The sequence below is a fragment of the Ramularia collo-cygni genome (genome assembly GCF_900074925.1).
Source record: "Ramularia collo-cygni strain URUG2 genome assembly, contig: RCC_scaffold05, whole genome shotgun sequence".
NCBI lineage: Eukaryota > Fungi > Ascomycota > Dothideomycetes > Mycosphaerellales > Mycosphaerellaceae > Ramularia > Ramularia collo-cygni.
The window spans coordinates 979,179-993,382 of record NW_019716259.1 but is presented as its reverse complement, the minus strand read 5'-3'; the positions used below and the strand labels follow the sequence as shown (position 1 = coordinate 993,382).

Here is a 14,204-nt window from a genome sequence, read left to right as displayed (position 1 = left end):
TAAAGCCATCAACAATTGCCGACATCTGAGAAGCACCTCCGAGTCCAACCTACGAGCATCACCATCTAACAAGATGTCCATCACCACCGTAGAGCAAGCCCATGTTCTCACCGTCCAAGGTCCATCGCAGGCCCTAAAAGTTGACGGAACCGATCCGACCTATGGGGATTGGAGAGATGACCTCGCCCGTGACGGATTCGCAGTGATCAAAGGAGCTGTTCCCCGAGCGAATGCGGATAAGTATGCCGATGCCATGTACAGTTGGCTCGAGGGATTGTACGTATCATGACATTCAGTTCGATTATGACCGCTAACCCTGCCACAAGCAACCTGGGATTCGACCGAAACGATGTGTCGACCTTCCACAAGGATAAGCTGCCGCACATCACAGAGAAAGGCATGTGTTTGCAGTACGCAGTGACTCATGAAGACTTTGCATGGGCCATTCGAAGTGAGCCCGGTGTGGTGGAAGCTTTCGAAAAGGTGTACAACACCGCGGATCTGATTGTATCGTTCGATGCAATCAATTTCACCTTGCCGTAAGATCTCGCATCACTGCATGTACGACAGGTAGCCCACTGATATATTTGAAGCCGCGAGGACATTGCCCCGAATGTACCATGGCCGCATCAAGACCAAGATCCTCTCAAGCCGGGATTTCGATGTCTTCAGGGCCTTGTAAATCTACTTCCCAATGGACCCGATGACGGCGGCCTCATTGTTTGTAAAGGCGCACATCTTGCGTCTGAGGAATACCATCGTGTCTTCAAAGACGAGGCTAGGATTCCAGCATGGACCAACGAGTGGTTCGGATTTACCGAAAATGGCATGAAGTGGTTCGAGGACAACGGATACCAATGGGAGAAAGTGTGTGCCGAACCTGGCGACCTTTTAGTTTGGGACTCGCGGACTCCGCATTACAATCTCAGCTCCAAGACATCCCAGCCTCGGTTTGCAGTGTACACCTGCTTCATGCCAGTTGAGCAGGCCACGCAGGAAGATCTGATCGGGAAGAAGGCCGCCTTTGAGAAGTATCTTGGYACGACGCATTGGCCCAATGCTCGTCACATCGGCTCGAATCTGGCGAAGAGGAACGGAGAGGAAGATCCGCACAATCGGTTTGAGCCCGTGAACAAGCCCGTGCTTGATGAGAGAGCATTCAAGTTGACGGGTATTCCGTACATCAAGGCGTAGATTAGGTAGTCAGCAGGAGTGCGATGAGAGAAGCTCATCGGCGCAACAGGAGCCATTATGAATTCGACTTTGCAAGATGAACCTCATCCATTCGGACGCCGCGTCGAGGCTTGAGACTATGACTGTCTTCCTCCTCCTGGGCATCTTTGTCAGCATCAGCAGCCTGTTCTTGCATATGATCGTATCGAGTAGCAATGTAGTACTTCTGCGGCGGAAGCATCTCCAATAGAGTKTGGCATGCTCTTTCCTCTTCTTGAGATTCTCTTTGATATTCGAAATCGTGAGTGAAGTCCTCATGATATTCGGAATCGTGCGCGAAGTCTTCCATGATAGTCGAAGTCGTGTATGGAGATGACCAGAATACTTGAACCCAGTGCAATGAACCCCGTTTGGGCTGTCTGTGCACTACTCACATCGTAAATAGCGGTGCAAGTAATCTGCCTTGGCAGCGCAGTTTCCCATGTGTGGTGAGAAGACAAGTCTCATGATGAGGCAAGTGATGTGTGGGATGATGAACGACAAGGATCAGGGCAGGAGCTCAATCCCGACAGGCCGGGCCGAGGCATTGGCTTTTGATAGTGGAGCCGACCTTCACGTCCACCTTTTGGGAGCTCAAGCTACACGTTGTCCGCTGTCAACCCATTCATTCCCTCAATTTCTCACGCGATTTATCCAGGAAGGATGTCGGCAACAGGTAGGAGAGCCGGTAGCTCGGGTTCCTCCAACACCAGCACCGTGGAGATTGTGCTGCTTCCTGGCCTCAAGAACTGCCTGCTCAATCTGCCCGCTTCTCTCGTCGCTCTACTATTGAACTCCAACACCATTGCCCAGAATGTCGTCGTCGAGCTCCAATACCGCCAACCGGCACCCGCTGCTCAGGATGGAAGAAGTAAGACGGCATCAACCACCCAGTCGGTGTACTTGGGATGGACGGGCATGCAATCCCAGACGAAGCAATCTCCGCTGGTGGGACGGGATGGCATTCGTGGGAGCAATTCAAGTGGAGGGGGGAGAGCGGATCAGGAAGTTGCCACAGTGGAATTGGATGCAACATTGGCCCGAAGATTGGGTCTGAGCGAGGGCATGAAGGTAGCTCGAATGGGTGCATGTCCATCTTTGGGACGGCAAAGCTGATGGACAAGCGTAGGCCAGCGTAGCACTGCATGTCGATCCGCCTCAAGCACACACGGTCAATATCGAACCACTGACGGCAACGGATTGGGAGAGTAAGGCTGTTTCCACTACCCCAGTACACCGCCATGCTGACCGATTCCTCCCCAGTCATTGAACTCCACTCCTCATTCCTGGAAATGAACTTTCTCYCCCAAGTCCGCGCTCTGCCCAATCCTGCAGCTGGCAACTCCCATCCTCTCACGCTCCATCTCACGCCGACCTCGACAGCCAACATCACCGTCACCTCGCTCACACCTGCCCCCGCCAATACACAGCCGTTCGTCAAAATCTCACCAGATGCAGAGGTCATCGTTGCTCCCAAAACACGACAATCCGCCCGCCCCAGCAGCTCTCGAGACAGCCGCAGTGTTGCTAGTACAGGCCGAAGGAGTGCAGGTGGGAGGAGCACGACAAGTGCAGCACGACATCGGAGTGCACATGATAGTGAGAAAGCCCGGCCACCGCTGTTCCTGCGCGGTGTGACCCGAGCTCTACAAAATGAATGGTTCGAGGATAGTGGGGAAGACATGAAGGATGATGGCCTCCGGATCTGGCTGGACAGGGAGCACCTTCTGTCCAAAACTCTCCGAGGCGTCACTTGGGTGGTGGTCACGATCGTCAGACCGGCTGGGCTGCAGGAGCCCGTTGATCCACAAAGTCAACCAGCGCCAGATCAGCAACCTGCGACAAAAGTGGTGGCGAAGCTGTGTGCGTGGGAAGAAGCGCCAGACAGCCGTCATGCTGCCCTTTCATCCCTTCTCTGCGCTACACTTGGAGCAGAGAATATGGTCGGAGGAATCGTGAGGGTCGATCCTGCTCCAGCACCTCTCCCACGGACAGCTTCAGCATTGAAAGAGCCTTCTCAACAGGCCAGCAAAGACGCCATTGTGAAACGATTGCGTGTCACTCCCTTTGCTCCCACTCAAGCGGAGAAGAAAGCGACCGGCCTAAAGTTTGGCGGTGCTACCAAGTCAGAGGGTGGAGAGGGTCTGGCCGTTATCAAAGCTATATCTCGGAATGGTGTCTTGGAAGGTCCTTTGACCGACGGCATGTTCCTCCCGCCACGAGAGGGGTGGTCCGGTGGTATACTTGACTTTGACCCTACACCTCCTGGAGATGCGACCAAAGCGAGGACCAATTGGCTACTTGGAGGTGAGAGGAAGCTGGACATTACGCTACAACCGGAAACGGTGCGACAAAAGGTGCCTCAATGGCCACCTGGAGAGGCCTTGGCTGATGAAACCCCCGACCTGGTTGGGATTGATGCATTGATTGAGCAGACTCGAAAGAGTCTACTGCACCACTCCTCTGTTCTCCTCACAGGTGGTCTGGGGTCCGGGAAGTCCTCGGTAGCCCATCTGCTTGCCCACCAACTTCGGAATGAATTCTTGTTCAATGTCATCTACTTCCCCTGCCGCACGCTTGTCACAGACGAAACAAGAATCAAAACAATCAAGGACACGCTTCACCGCGTCTTTGCTTCTGCAGCGTGGGCAGCACGTCTCGGCGGCCGTTCACTTGTCATTCTGGACGATCTGGACAAACTATGCCCTGTTGAGACCGAGCTGCAAGTTGATGCGAATGGCAGAAGCAGGCAAGTTAGCGAGCTACTCTGCACAACAGTCCGTGAATGGTGCACACGCGATACAAACGTAGTGATGCTTGCCACGACACAATCCAAAGAGGCTGTTAACAACATTGTCATCGGTGGTCATGTTGTGCGAGACATTGTAGCGCTCAAAGCACCAACCAAAGACGGGCGACGTCGTGTACTGGAGCAACTGATTAAGCAAGCCAACAAGTCAAATTCCAGCGAGGATACCGCACTCCACAACGGAAGTACCGCAAATGCATGGATGGAAGGTTCCGAGGGGGAAGCGAGCAGACCAAGCTCTGCAAAGGCCCCTGAATCTACGACTTTTGAGTCTGATCTCGACCTCCTCGAGATCGCCGGCCAGACCGATGGGTACATGCCTGGTGATCTGGCACTTCTCGTGTCTCGTGCAAGAAGTGAGGCTCTTATACGCGCAGTCTCCGCTGATTCCTTCTCGGATGAAGTAATCCTCACTGCGGACGACTTCGCCGCTGCATCAAAAGACTTCACACCGGCATCTCTTCGTGGCGTTACATTGCACTCCAGCACCACTACATTTGCAAACATTGGTGGCTTGACAGAAACAAGACAGACGCTGTTGGAGACGCTGCAATACCCAACAACGTATGCTCCTCTATTCGCCAAGTGTCCTCTCCGCCTTCGCTCCGGTCTTCTTCTGTATGGATACCCTGGATGCGGCAAGACGCTCCTMGCATCCGCTGTTGCTGGCGAGTGTGGACTCAACTTCATCTCTGTCAAAGGTCCTGAAATCCTCAACAAATACATCGGTGCCAGTGAGAAGAGCGTACGAGACTTGTTCGAAAGGGCYGAAGCTGCCAAACCTTGCGTGTTGTTCTTCGACGAATTTGACTCCATTGCGCCCAAGCGAGGTCATGACAGCACTGGCGTGACAGATCGCGTGGTCAACATGTTGCTTACCATGATGGATGGTGCAGAGGGTCTCAGTGGTGTATACGTACTTGCCGCGACATCTCGACCCGATTTGATTGATCCCGCTCTACTCCGTCCCGGTCGATTGGACAAGAGTCTCATCTGTGATATGCCACATGAAGATGACAGACTGGACATCCTCCGAGCTGTCAGCAGCCAGCTGAAGCTCGACTCCACCATCTTAAATGACGAAGAGGGCGGGCAAGGGTTGAGAGAAGTCGCTCGTCGAACAGATGGCTATTCTGGTGCAGATTTGCAGGCTGTCATGTACAACGCTCATCTCGATGCAATTCATGATGTGCTTGGGAATGTGAATGATCAAGATTTTGGCAAGAAGAAGGATGACGGCCGCAAGGGGAGCGCGAATTCATCACGCCATCAAGACTTTACGTACTTCCGAGCGGGAGACCAGGATACGAGCGTCGGTCCTCCTGCACCTCAMGCTGCTGCCGCCCTGGTCGCCGAGCGTGCCCAAATTGCAGCCAAACTAGCAGCGCTACAGCTCTCTCGGAGGAAAGCCAAGGCAGAGCGGGAAAAGGAGAGAAATGGAGAGCGACTCGCCTCTTCTGCAGGCCACCCCTCGTATTCCCGCTCACATTTAAATGGTGACGGTGGCGAGAAAGCAAGCAAACCTGAAGATAGTGGCCATGCGGAGCCTGTGATATCCTGGCGGCATCTTGTCAAATCCATGTCTTCGACCCGGGCATCCATCTCCGCGCAAGAAAGGAGGAGACTGCAGAGAATCTACAAGGAGTTTGTTGTTGGTCGTAATGGAGATATGCAGGATGGACAAGGTGGGACCGAAATTGGTGGACGTACGAGCTTGATGTGATGTTGTGAACATGTGTAAAGTATGTATGTCAAGACTTGGGCCTTATTCAACGTCAATGTATTAATGTCCAAGAGTTCGCGTTCGATACCTCACTCTAGAGGTGGGTGCAGCTCACCGCCTTTCAAAATTCTGCCGAGTCACTCCAACTTTCCTTCTGCTCTTTTCACAGGACATCAACACTTGCATGTTCCACGTCTCAACAAACGACTGTAGCCCACTTTACCCATCAGTGGACCTGATCATCACCAGTTCCAACGACCCTCACAAGCCCTCGCAAGCGAGATGTATTCATGCATTTCATCATCGACTTTGTGGCCGCCATCACGGTGAAGCTACTTGCACTGGCTGTCGTCTCCTTATTCAGCATTGCCATCTATCGACTCTACTTTCACCCCCTCGCAGCGGTACCAGGACCTAGATTGGCGGCAGTGTCAAACATCTGGCATGCCTACCATGTTCGGAATGGTCGAATGTTGCGACTGGGCAAGACCCTTCACAGGACATACGGTCCCGTCGTCCGGGTCGGTCCTAATGAAGTGTGGCTGAATAGCAAAGCTGCTTTCTCCCAAATATACAGTTGGTTTTGCTCTGGCTAAAGGTGAGCACTTGCTTACGATCATCGCAGGCGTAACACATGGATTCCCCAAATCAGATTTCTACGTGGCATTGGCTTTGAACCGACCGACTCTCACTCCCTCCTTGGAGATTACCTTTCCTAACACACTGGATCTGCTGGGCGAATTTGACCTCCCGCGATACCGATTGCAGCGGAGACTCATTGGTCCAGTCTACTCCAAGCGTAATCTGCTCAAGCACGAAAAGGCCATTGACGAAGTCTTACTCCTGGCCATCTCTCGGTTGCGCGCGCTGAAGGGTGTTGAGGTGGACCTCAAGGAATTTATGCATATCATCACGGTCGAATGCCTCACTGCGGTGGTTCTTTCTTGGTCACCAGGCTACCTCAAAGCAGGAACTGATTTTGGTGTTGCTCATCATGCATACCTTGGCTGGAGACGGAAAAGTGTCTTTGGGCTCTTCCCATGGGCCGAGATTATCGATGGTTACGCACCGAGCCTTGGTCGACTGTTTGCAAGATTGTGGGTTCTGACTTACAAGACACCGCCGCGCTACAAGGCACTCTTTCCTCTTCTGGGCACGAAATCCAAGAAGCGCATCACTGTTGCTATGCGTCCTGCTCCTCCAAAGGACAAACGGGAAGATCTCGTGTTCGAACTGATTCGACTCCACAAGGACAAGCCCGAATTCACCGAGGACTACCTCAAGCGAATGGTCATGAGCAACTTTGGCGCTGGTCACGAAACCATGACTTCGGCTCTGACATCCGTATTCGCCATGATCGGGTCACATCGTGATGTTCAAGAAAAGGTTGTGTCTGAGATTTCTGCGACAACGGACGGAGATGGTGCAACATCCTACGCTGAAGCATCGAGCATGCAATACACTCAAGTAGCAATCAAAGAAGCTCAGCGATTGTATCCCACCATCGGCATGAGCCTATCAAGACGAGTGCCATCTGCAGGCCTCCGTGTCAACGGACTGTACTTTCCACCAGGAACCACAGTCGGCTGCAATCCAGTCTCTCTTCATCGGAATCCAGACATATTTGGCCCGGACGCCGAGGACTTCATCCCAGAGCGATGGATGGATGCTAACCGGGCTGTCGATATGCATCGCTATAATCTCAYCTTCGGCGGTGGTGCAAGGACTTGTCCGGGACAGAATCTCGCCGAGTTGATCATCTCCAAAGCTGTGCCAACACTGATCAAGCWCTTTGATATGCAGGTGGAAATGCCGCGAGAGGAGGAGATTCGATACTACTTTATGGCCATGTTGACTGGGGTTAGAATGCGGTTTGTTGAGAGACAGGAGATAATGTATGAAGATGCTTGATCCGTCCAGAAAGCGTTACCTGTCGAATGCATTTGAAATGCTCTTATTCACATACGTAGAAGTGGTGATGCAGGGATTGATGCATTTAAAGTTTCGCCAAATTAGCGCGAAATCTTGTTTATTTGTTGATGCCAGGGAAGTCGCGCGGTGGAACGGGTTGAAACGGGCCTAGAGATGACGACTGGCCATCACTTCATGCGTTTCACCTCTGCATAACAGCTCGACCGGTATTTCTCCAATCGAACCGCCAGCCATCTTCCCCCCCTCAAGGCCAAACCGACATGCCTCGAGTGCGCGGCACGGCGGGCGCTGGCGCAGGCGGACAATCCGGGGCATCCCCAGTCAAGACGGTCCAGATCCCGCTTAACGATGACAAGGAAGAGAAGGCGGCGCGACTGCAATCACGACAAGCCCTCCACTCCAAACAGATGAGCCAACTCAAGGCCGCCGCCAATGCGACGCCGCAAAGAAAAGGAAGGAGATCTCTCGGCGGCGATGCGGGTCCGCACACGCCCAGCCAGGACGACGACGACGATGGTGCGAATGTGTACGGTGTGCGCGGCGACCATGTCACTCCGATGAAGCGCGTGCCCATCCTCGCCAACTTCGAGGAATGGATGAAGATGGCGACGGACAACAAAATCAACGCGGCCAATAGCTGGAACTTTGCGCTGATTGACTATTTCCACGACATGACCCTGCTGCGCGAGGGAGACGGCGTCAACTTCCAAAAGGCCAGCTGTACGTTGGACGGCTGCGTGAAAATCTACACATCCCGCGTAGACAGCGTGGCTACCGAGACGGGAAAGCTGTTGAGCGGTCTGGCGGACAGCGGGAACAAAAAGCGCAAGGGCGGGGATGCGGAGAATGAAGGAGAAGATGCTGAGGATGATGAGGAGAACGAGGATGGCACCAAGAAGAAGGGACGGAAAAAGGCGGCTCGATCGGCAGAGGCGACGTTGGCCAATTCCTTTGATCAACTTCGTTTGAAGAAGATGGAACTGGAGTTTTCTGTCGACCCACTGTTCAAGAAGGCCTCGGCGGACTTTGACGAAGGAGGTGCAAAAGGTCTTCTACTCAACCATCTCTCCATCGACAGCACGGGCCGCATTGTCTTTGACAGCAGTGACGATGCACAAGCGGAGGAGAATGATGACTCCCGTCGCGATAGCATGGAACCTGATGGAGGAGAGGAGGGTGTTGAAAAGGAAGCTCCTGCTGAAGAACCCGCATCACAAGATCTTCCCATCGACATTCATGCGCTCGGTCTCCGCTTCTTCCCGGATCTTGAAAGGCTGGACGAGCAGGACATTTGTCCGACGATGAAGACATTCGAGCTGGGTGGCGGCACCGACAGCACTCTCGACCTGCCTTTCCTGAAAGCACCCGAGAACTGGCGAGATGATCACGCCGAAAGCCAGACTGATGACCAAAATGTCGACCACGCCGACGACCACACTGCGGCCTTTGGAATGGATGACGATGACGCTGGTATGGGCGGCTTTGATTTAGCTCCCGAAGTGGCGTTTGGTGAGGGAGGTGAAGCTTGGGCACGCGACGCTGCACTCCAACCTCAAATGCGTGTGTTCGACGCCTCTGCAGGCGCGGATGCTGGGGAAGATGATGCTGCAGGAGAGGTGGGCGTCTTCGATCACACCGCGAATGCGTATGGCGTGACACTACAACACCGTCCAGATCACGACCAGGAAAACATTCTCAACTACTTTGACAACGCCATGCAGAAGAATTGGGCCGGCCCGGAACACTGGAAGATTGCCAGAATCAAGGAGGCGACAAAAGATAAAGACAAGCCCAAAAACGTACGCAAAGAAAAGGAGCCGTTTGAGATTGACTTCTCATCCCCGATGAGCCAGGATCTGGCCAACATCCTCTACACATCTGCAAGCAACAACAGCGCCATCAGCTTACCGAAGAAAGAATGGAAGAGCAGGACACGAAATCTCCTACCAGACGACAAGCACTTCAACTCAAAGGATCTGCTCAAATTATTCCTCAAGCCCAAAGCCAAGCTTGGCGCGAGAAGATCAAGACAACACAACGAAGCTGAAGTTGACGAAGCATATTGGGCTGCTCAAGCGCGGGCAGATGTCAAAGCCATACATCCAATGGATGATGACGATGCACCGTTACAAGGCGACTACGACGCAAACTTCTTCCAAGATGACGGTCTGCCCATGGCTGGCGGTGCAATGGATGACGATGATGATGATTTTGCCGACGCACAAGAGAACTTCCTCCCTGATGGTCGTGCCGAGGGCGTAGAAGCTCCTGTTGGGGAAGGCATCGACTCAATACCAATGTCAAGCAGCGATGCGTTTGGCGCAAATCTCGTGGCTCAAAGTCGACGAATGCGGCCTGAATATGTCCAATATGCACGAGTGGCGAAGAAGGTGGATGTCCGACGTTTGAAGGAGGAGATGTGGAGAGGTATCGGATATGAGGCATTGGCACCACCCGAAACACCAAATCAGCGTCCGCAGATACCTTCCTTGTCGCAAGCACTTGGCGGCGAGAAAGCCGAGCTGATGTTCACGGACATCATGAACAATCTGCAGCATGTCTATCCTAGACAGCAAATGAGTGACATCAGTACGAGTTATGGGTTTATTTGTTTGCTGCATTTGGCGAATGAGAAGGGGTTGGTGGTGGAGAATTGTGAGGATATGGGATGGAGGGATCTGAGAGTTAGGAGGGATTTTGATGCTGTCGTCKGAGGTGGGGAATGAGAAGGCATTGTCTCGGGCGTTTATTGATTTGAGGCTGTACAGAAAGGTCGGTGGGTCTGTCTGWCATCCCGTATTCGTTGGTACCGTGGGGCTTTGATGTGAAATGATATCTCTGTTGTTACTATGGATGAGCTAGACCGCAACATCTTCTCATTGCTGATACTTGCTGTTGAAACGCATTTCGCCTTCATTACGCTCTTCGTTTCTTGTACTCTGCCGTCTGAGCACACGTCACGGGGCCCTCCGTCTGCGCATCGCGAAGAGCAGTCTGAAAGTGGTGATATTTAACCAAAGTCCCGGTCAACGAACCTCTGTGATATACGGTTTGAAAGACAAAGTGAGATTGCGAAATCGAGCAGACACTGCTATGAAGATGACAGGAATGAGCTCCGATCCCAAGCGAACAATCGATGGTACGTGAAAGGGCGCCCCTGGTGCTATCAGTATACAAGCAAAGAACGTAGCACCAAGATAAAAGACAAACCGAGGAGCAATGTTGTAGAATAGACTCGTTCTATGACAATACAGTCTAAGTAATGTACTACCGCGAGTCTCCGCTTGAAAACAGGTTTAATCATGCATTAAAATTACAGCAAGGCCGCGCGAAACTCCTGCATCAGTGGCTAGTCGTCATGAACGCCTCAAGTACCAGCGACCAAACATCTGGCACCATCAGCCAACGACGACCTTGGACCATTGGCAGACAGAGTCGCAGTGAAGGGCGCAGTGATGGTAAAGTTCCAAATCTGTCCGCTGACACCCTCGGAGCCGAAGAGGTTCCCGGAAGCGTCAGAGTAGAGTCCGTTCCATGTTGCAGTATTGGTGAGGCCGTAGATCTGTCCATTGCCGTTCTGACCAGCTGTGTAGGTCCCGACTAGGCTGAGAGTCCGCGCTGCAAGGTCGAATTTGAGCAAATTCATGGTCGTTCTGGAATTCACGGTACCGCCGTTGGTTGTGCTACCGATAACGATCGAATACAAGCCGTTCTGTGTGAAGGTCAGCAACCGATAACGGGATCAAGCTGGGGATTCGATTACTTACACCACCGTTTGGAACAAATGCCCAATCTTGAAGCAAGGCCGTACTCGCCAGAGCAGTGGTTCCAGACGCTACAACCAGACTGCAAGGTCATTACTAATTAGCGTACGATCTGTAGGGTCTTCGGATTGCCAACACATACCCATAGTCCGGACGCGAGGGATTGAGGTTGACCTGAGTCCAAACCAGATTGCCGCTTGCCTGAATTGCGGTATAGTATTGACCGTTGGTATCAATATCTCCGATGAAGTATCTCCCTGATGGGGCATTTTGAGTGTTATTCATATTCAAAATCTCCTGCACTGTTCCGTCGAAACCGAGACGACACAGCGTCTCGGGGAATCTTCCTCGGATAGTTCCATACAAGTAGCTGTCCAGCGGATTGTAGCCGAGACTGTTGATGGACAGTGGTGGATCATACAAGGTGCCAGCTGCATCGCGGAGCGGCAGATTCCAGGTCAAGACCTGCGAGTATCCACCAGCCAGAATGTCCACGACGTACAAAATCGCAAGCTGGGAGAGGTATCCCTGATTGATACATGGCGCGGTCGCAAGTGGACTGGCAATGACAATTGTTCCTGCAGCGGTGCCTGCAGGTGCCACTGATGTTGCTGTGTAGATSYCGGTGGTSSYYSYAKYWKKMWWRWAAMCGCTCGTGGTACGAACGTATAATGTATCTGTCGGAGGGGTTGAAGAGGGAACGTTAACAGCACCTTCCACAAGTCTGACACCGACGTAGGATGTTCCAGTTGTAAGTCCGGCGTTTGGACCCGGACGAGGTTTCATGTAGCACGTTTGGCTCCTGTGTGAGTTTAGCTGCCGTCAAGATTCGCTTGTCTCGTTCAACTTACTTGTCCCATGCGACTGCATTACAATTCAAGTTGACATCGCAAGTCGCCAAACATGCATCAAAGCTGCGAATGTTGTTGACAATTCCGGCGTTTCCAGTGTAATCGTTTGCGCAGTACACCCGGTAGGCTACTCCATTCGAGTCGGAATAGACTGTGCCTGCGGTTCCGGCATCTGGACATGTGGTCTAGGAGGTGGTCAGTGATTGCATTCTGACGCCAGCTCAAGTCAGCTTACCGCTGTGACGGGYGGGTATGTCGACGCTGGAGACGAAGAGGAGGACGTCTGTATGTCATGTCAGCTCATTTTCAGATAACTTGCGGAGGAACAGTCATACAGAGGATGTTGTAGTCGTTGTAGTAGGGAAAGGCGTGGTCGTCGTGGTTGTTGTCGGGAATGGTGTAGTCGTTGTGGTGGTGGTAGTGGGGAATGGTGTAGTCGTTGTGGTGGTGGTAGTGGGGAATGGTGTGGTCGTCGTAGTTGTGGTAGTGGGGAATGGTGTGGTCGTCGTAGTTGTGGTAGTAGGGAATGGTGTGGTCGTCGTGGTTGTGGTAGTGGGGAATGGTGTGGTCGTCGTAGTTGTGGTAGTAGGGAGTGGTGTGGTCGTCGTAGTTGTGGTAGTAGGGAATGGTGTAGTCGTCGTGGTTGTGGTAGTGGGGAATGGTGTAGTCGTCGTAGTTGTGGTAGTAGGGATAGGCGTGGTCGTTGTGGTTGTGGTAGTGGGGATAGGCGTGGTCGTTGTGGTTGTGGTTGTGGGGAATGGTGTGGTCGTTGTGGTTGTGGTAGTAGGGRTAGGCGTAGTCGTTGTAGTCGTAGTTGTAGGAAATGGTGTAGTCGTAGTTGTCGTCGTGGGARATGGCGTAGTCGTAGTTGTTGTTGTAGGGCGAGTCGTCGTAGTAGTAGTTGTCGTTGGGACAGGGGTCGTAGTAGTAGTCGTCGTAGGGAAAGGCGTTGTAGTAGTAGTAGTTGTCGTCGGCGGARTCGGAGTCGTCGTAGTAGTAGTCGTCGTAGGAATCGGAGTCGTTGTGGTTGTAGACGTAGTAGGAATCGGAGTCGTTGTAGTAGTTGTTGTTGGGAAAGTCGTGGTCGTCGTAGTCGTCGTAGGGGAAGGCGTTGTTATAGTAGTGGTGGTTGGACTTGGTGTGGTGGAAGCTGTGAAAGGGAAAGAGTTAGCTTGCAGACTAAAAGGAAAGCTAGAAATTATGAGCGAATGTGAGCATCCAAGGCCAGGTCAGGAGGTGATGGATCCATGGTCAGATGGCATGCGTAGGAGGCGGTGGAGAGAGTAGCTAGCAAGTTCGCCACTCTATAGATATGATGTCAACTTTGGACGTTGACGAAGCTTGGGTAATACATCCAGTGCACGGTAAATCTGGGACTTGCTCTGTCCAGTTCTGCTGTGGATACCAACACGTGGTTCACTAATGCTAGCCGATGAGCCAGCTGTAAAGGCCGAATCGAAGTAGTGTTGAGAGTCGAGCTCAAGCTAGACAGAAGTAGACGACGTACTTGAGGATTGAGGCAGTGAAGTGCTCAAAGAGGAGGTGGTCGAACCAGACGATGAAGTCGAAGTAGGCGAAGTACTGGTAGTAGTGCTCGTCGTGGTGCTTGTCGTAGTAGTGCTCGTCGTGGTGCTCGTTGTGGTGCTTGTCGTGGTAGTGCTTGTAGTGGTAGTACTTGTTGTGGTGGTGCTTGTCGTTGTTGAGACTGTCGTGCTAAATGCTGCAGACGACGAACTACTCGAGGGGGTAGTGGTCGATGCCAATGCGGACGATGAAGTCGAGGAAGACAACGTGCTCGTTGTCGTTGTCGTTGTCGTTGTGCTTGTCACACTGGCAGCTTGAGACGAGGACGTGCTTGAAGAGGATGAAGTACTGGTCGTTGTCGTACTTGTGACACTGGCAGCTTGAGATGA

At 52.6% G+C, this 14,204-nt stretch overlaps 5 protein-coding genes; 4 read left to right on the top strand and 1 right to left on the bottom strand.

The window, feature by feature from the left end:
• Positions 1–73: 73 nt before the first annotated feature.
• Positions 74–1,194, top strand: RCC_04125 (uncharacterized protein; the record flags this gene model as incomplete). XM_023769403.1 has 3 exons in its annotated part: positions 74–276; positions 327–539; positions 594–1,194. The coding sequence occupies 3 exons, from the start codon at positions 74–76 to the stop codon at positions 1,192–1,194; spliced, it is 1,017 nt and encodes a 338-aa protein (XP_023625171.1).
• Positions 1,195–1,875: 681 nt separating this feature from the next.
• RCC_12185 (related to AAA+-type ATPase) lies at positions 1,876–5,744 on the top strand (the record flags this gene model as incomplete). XM_023769402.1 has 3 exons in its annotated part: positions 1,876–2,283; positions 2,342–2,420; positions 2,476–5,744. 3 exons carry the CDS (start codon positions 1,876–1,878, stop codon positions 5,742–5,744), a joined length of 3,756 nt encoding a protein of 1,251 aa, XP_023625170.1.
• A 290-nt stretch (positions 5,745–6,034) lies between these two features.
• Positions 6,035–7,655, top strand: RCC_12186 (related to pisatin demethylase; the record flags this gene model as incomplete). XM_023769401.1 has 2 exons in its annotated part: positions 6,035–6,320; positions 6,370–7,655. The coding sequence occupies 2 exons, from the start codon at positions 6,035–6,037 to the stop codon at positions 7,653–7,655; spliced, it is 1,572 nt and encodes a 523-aa protein (XP_023625169.1).
• A 281-nt stretch (positions 7,656–7,936) lies between these two features.
• Positions 7,937–10,402, top strand: RCC_04123 (related to condensin complex component cnd2; the record flags this gene model as incomplete). Its single annotated transcript, XM_023769400.1, has 1 exon — positions 7,937–10,402. One exon carries the CDS (start codon positions 7,937–7,939, stop codon positions 10,400–10,402), a length of 2,466 nt encoding a protein of 821 aa, XP_023625168.1.
• Positions 10,403–12,418: 2,016 nt separating this feature from the next.
• Positions 12,419–14,204, bottom strand: part of RCC_12113 (uncharacterized protein) — a gene marked incomplete at both ends in the record, with an annotated part of 7,092 nt that continues 5,306 nt past the window's right edge. Inside the window, 3 exons of the mRNA XM_023769399.1 lie at positions 12,419–12,463; positions 12,527–12,574; positions 12,627–13,441. Coding sequence (XP_023625167.1) covers positions 12,419–12,463; positions 12,527–12,574; positions 12,627–13,441 — 908 coding nt within the window.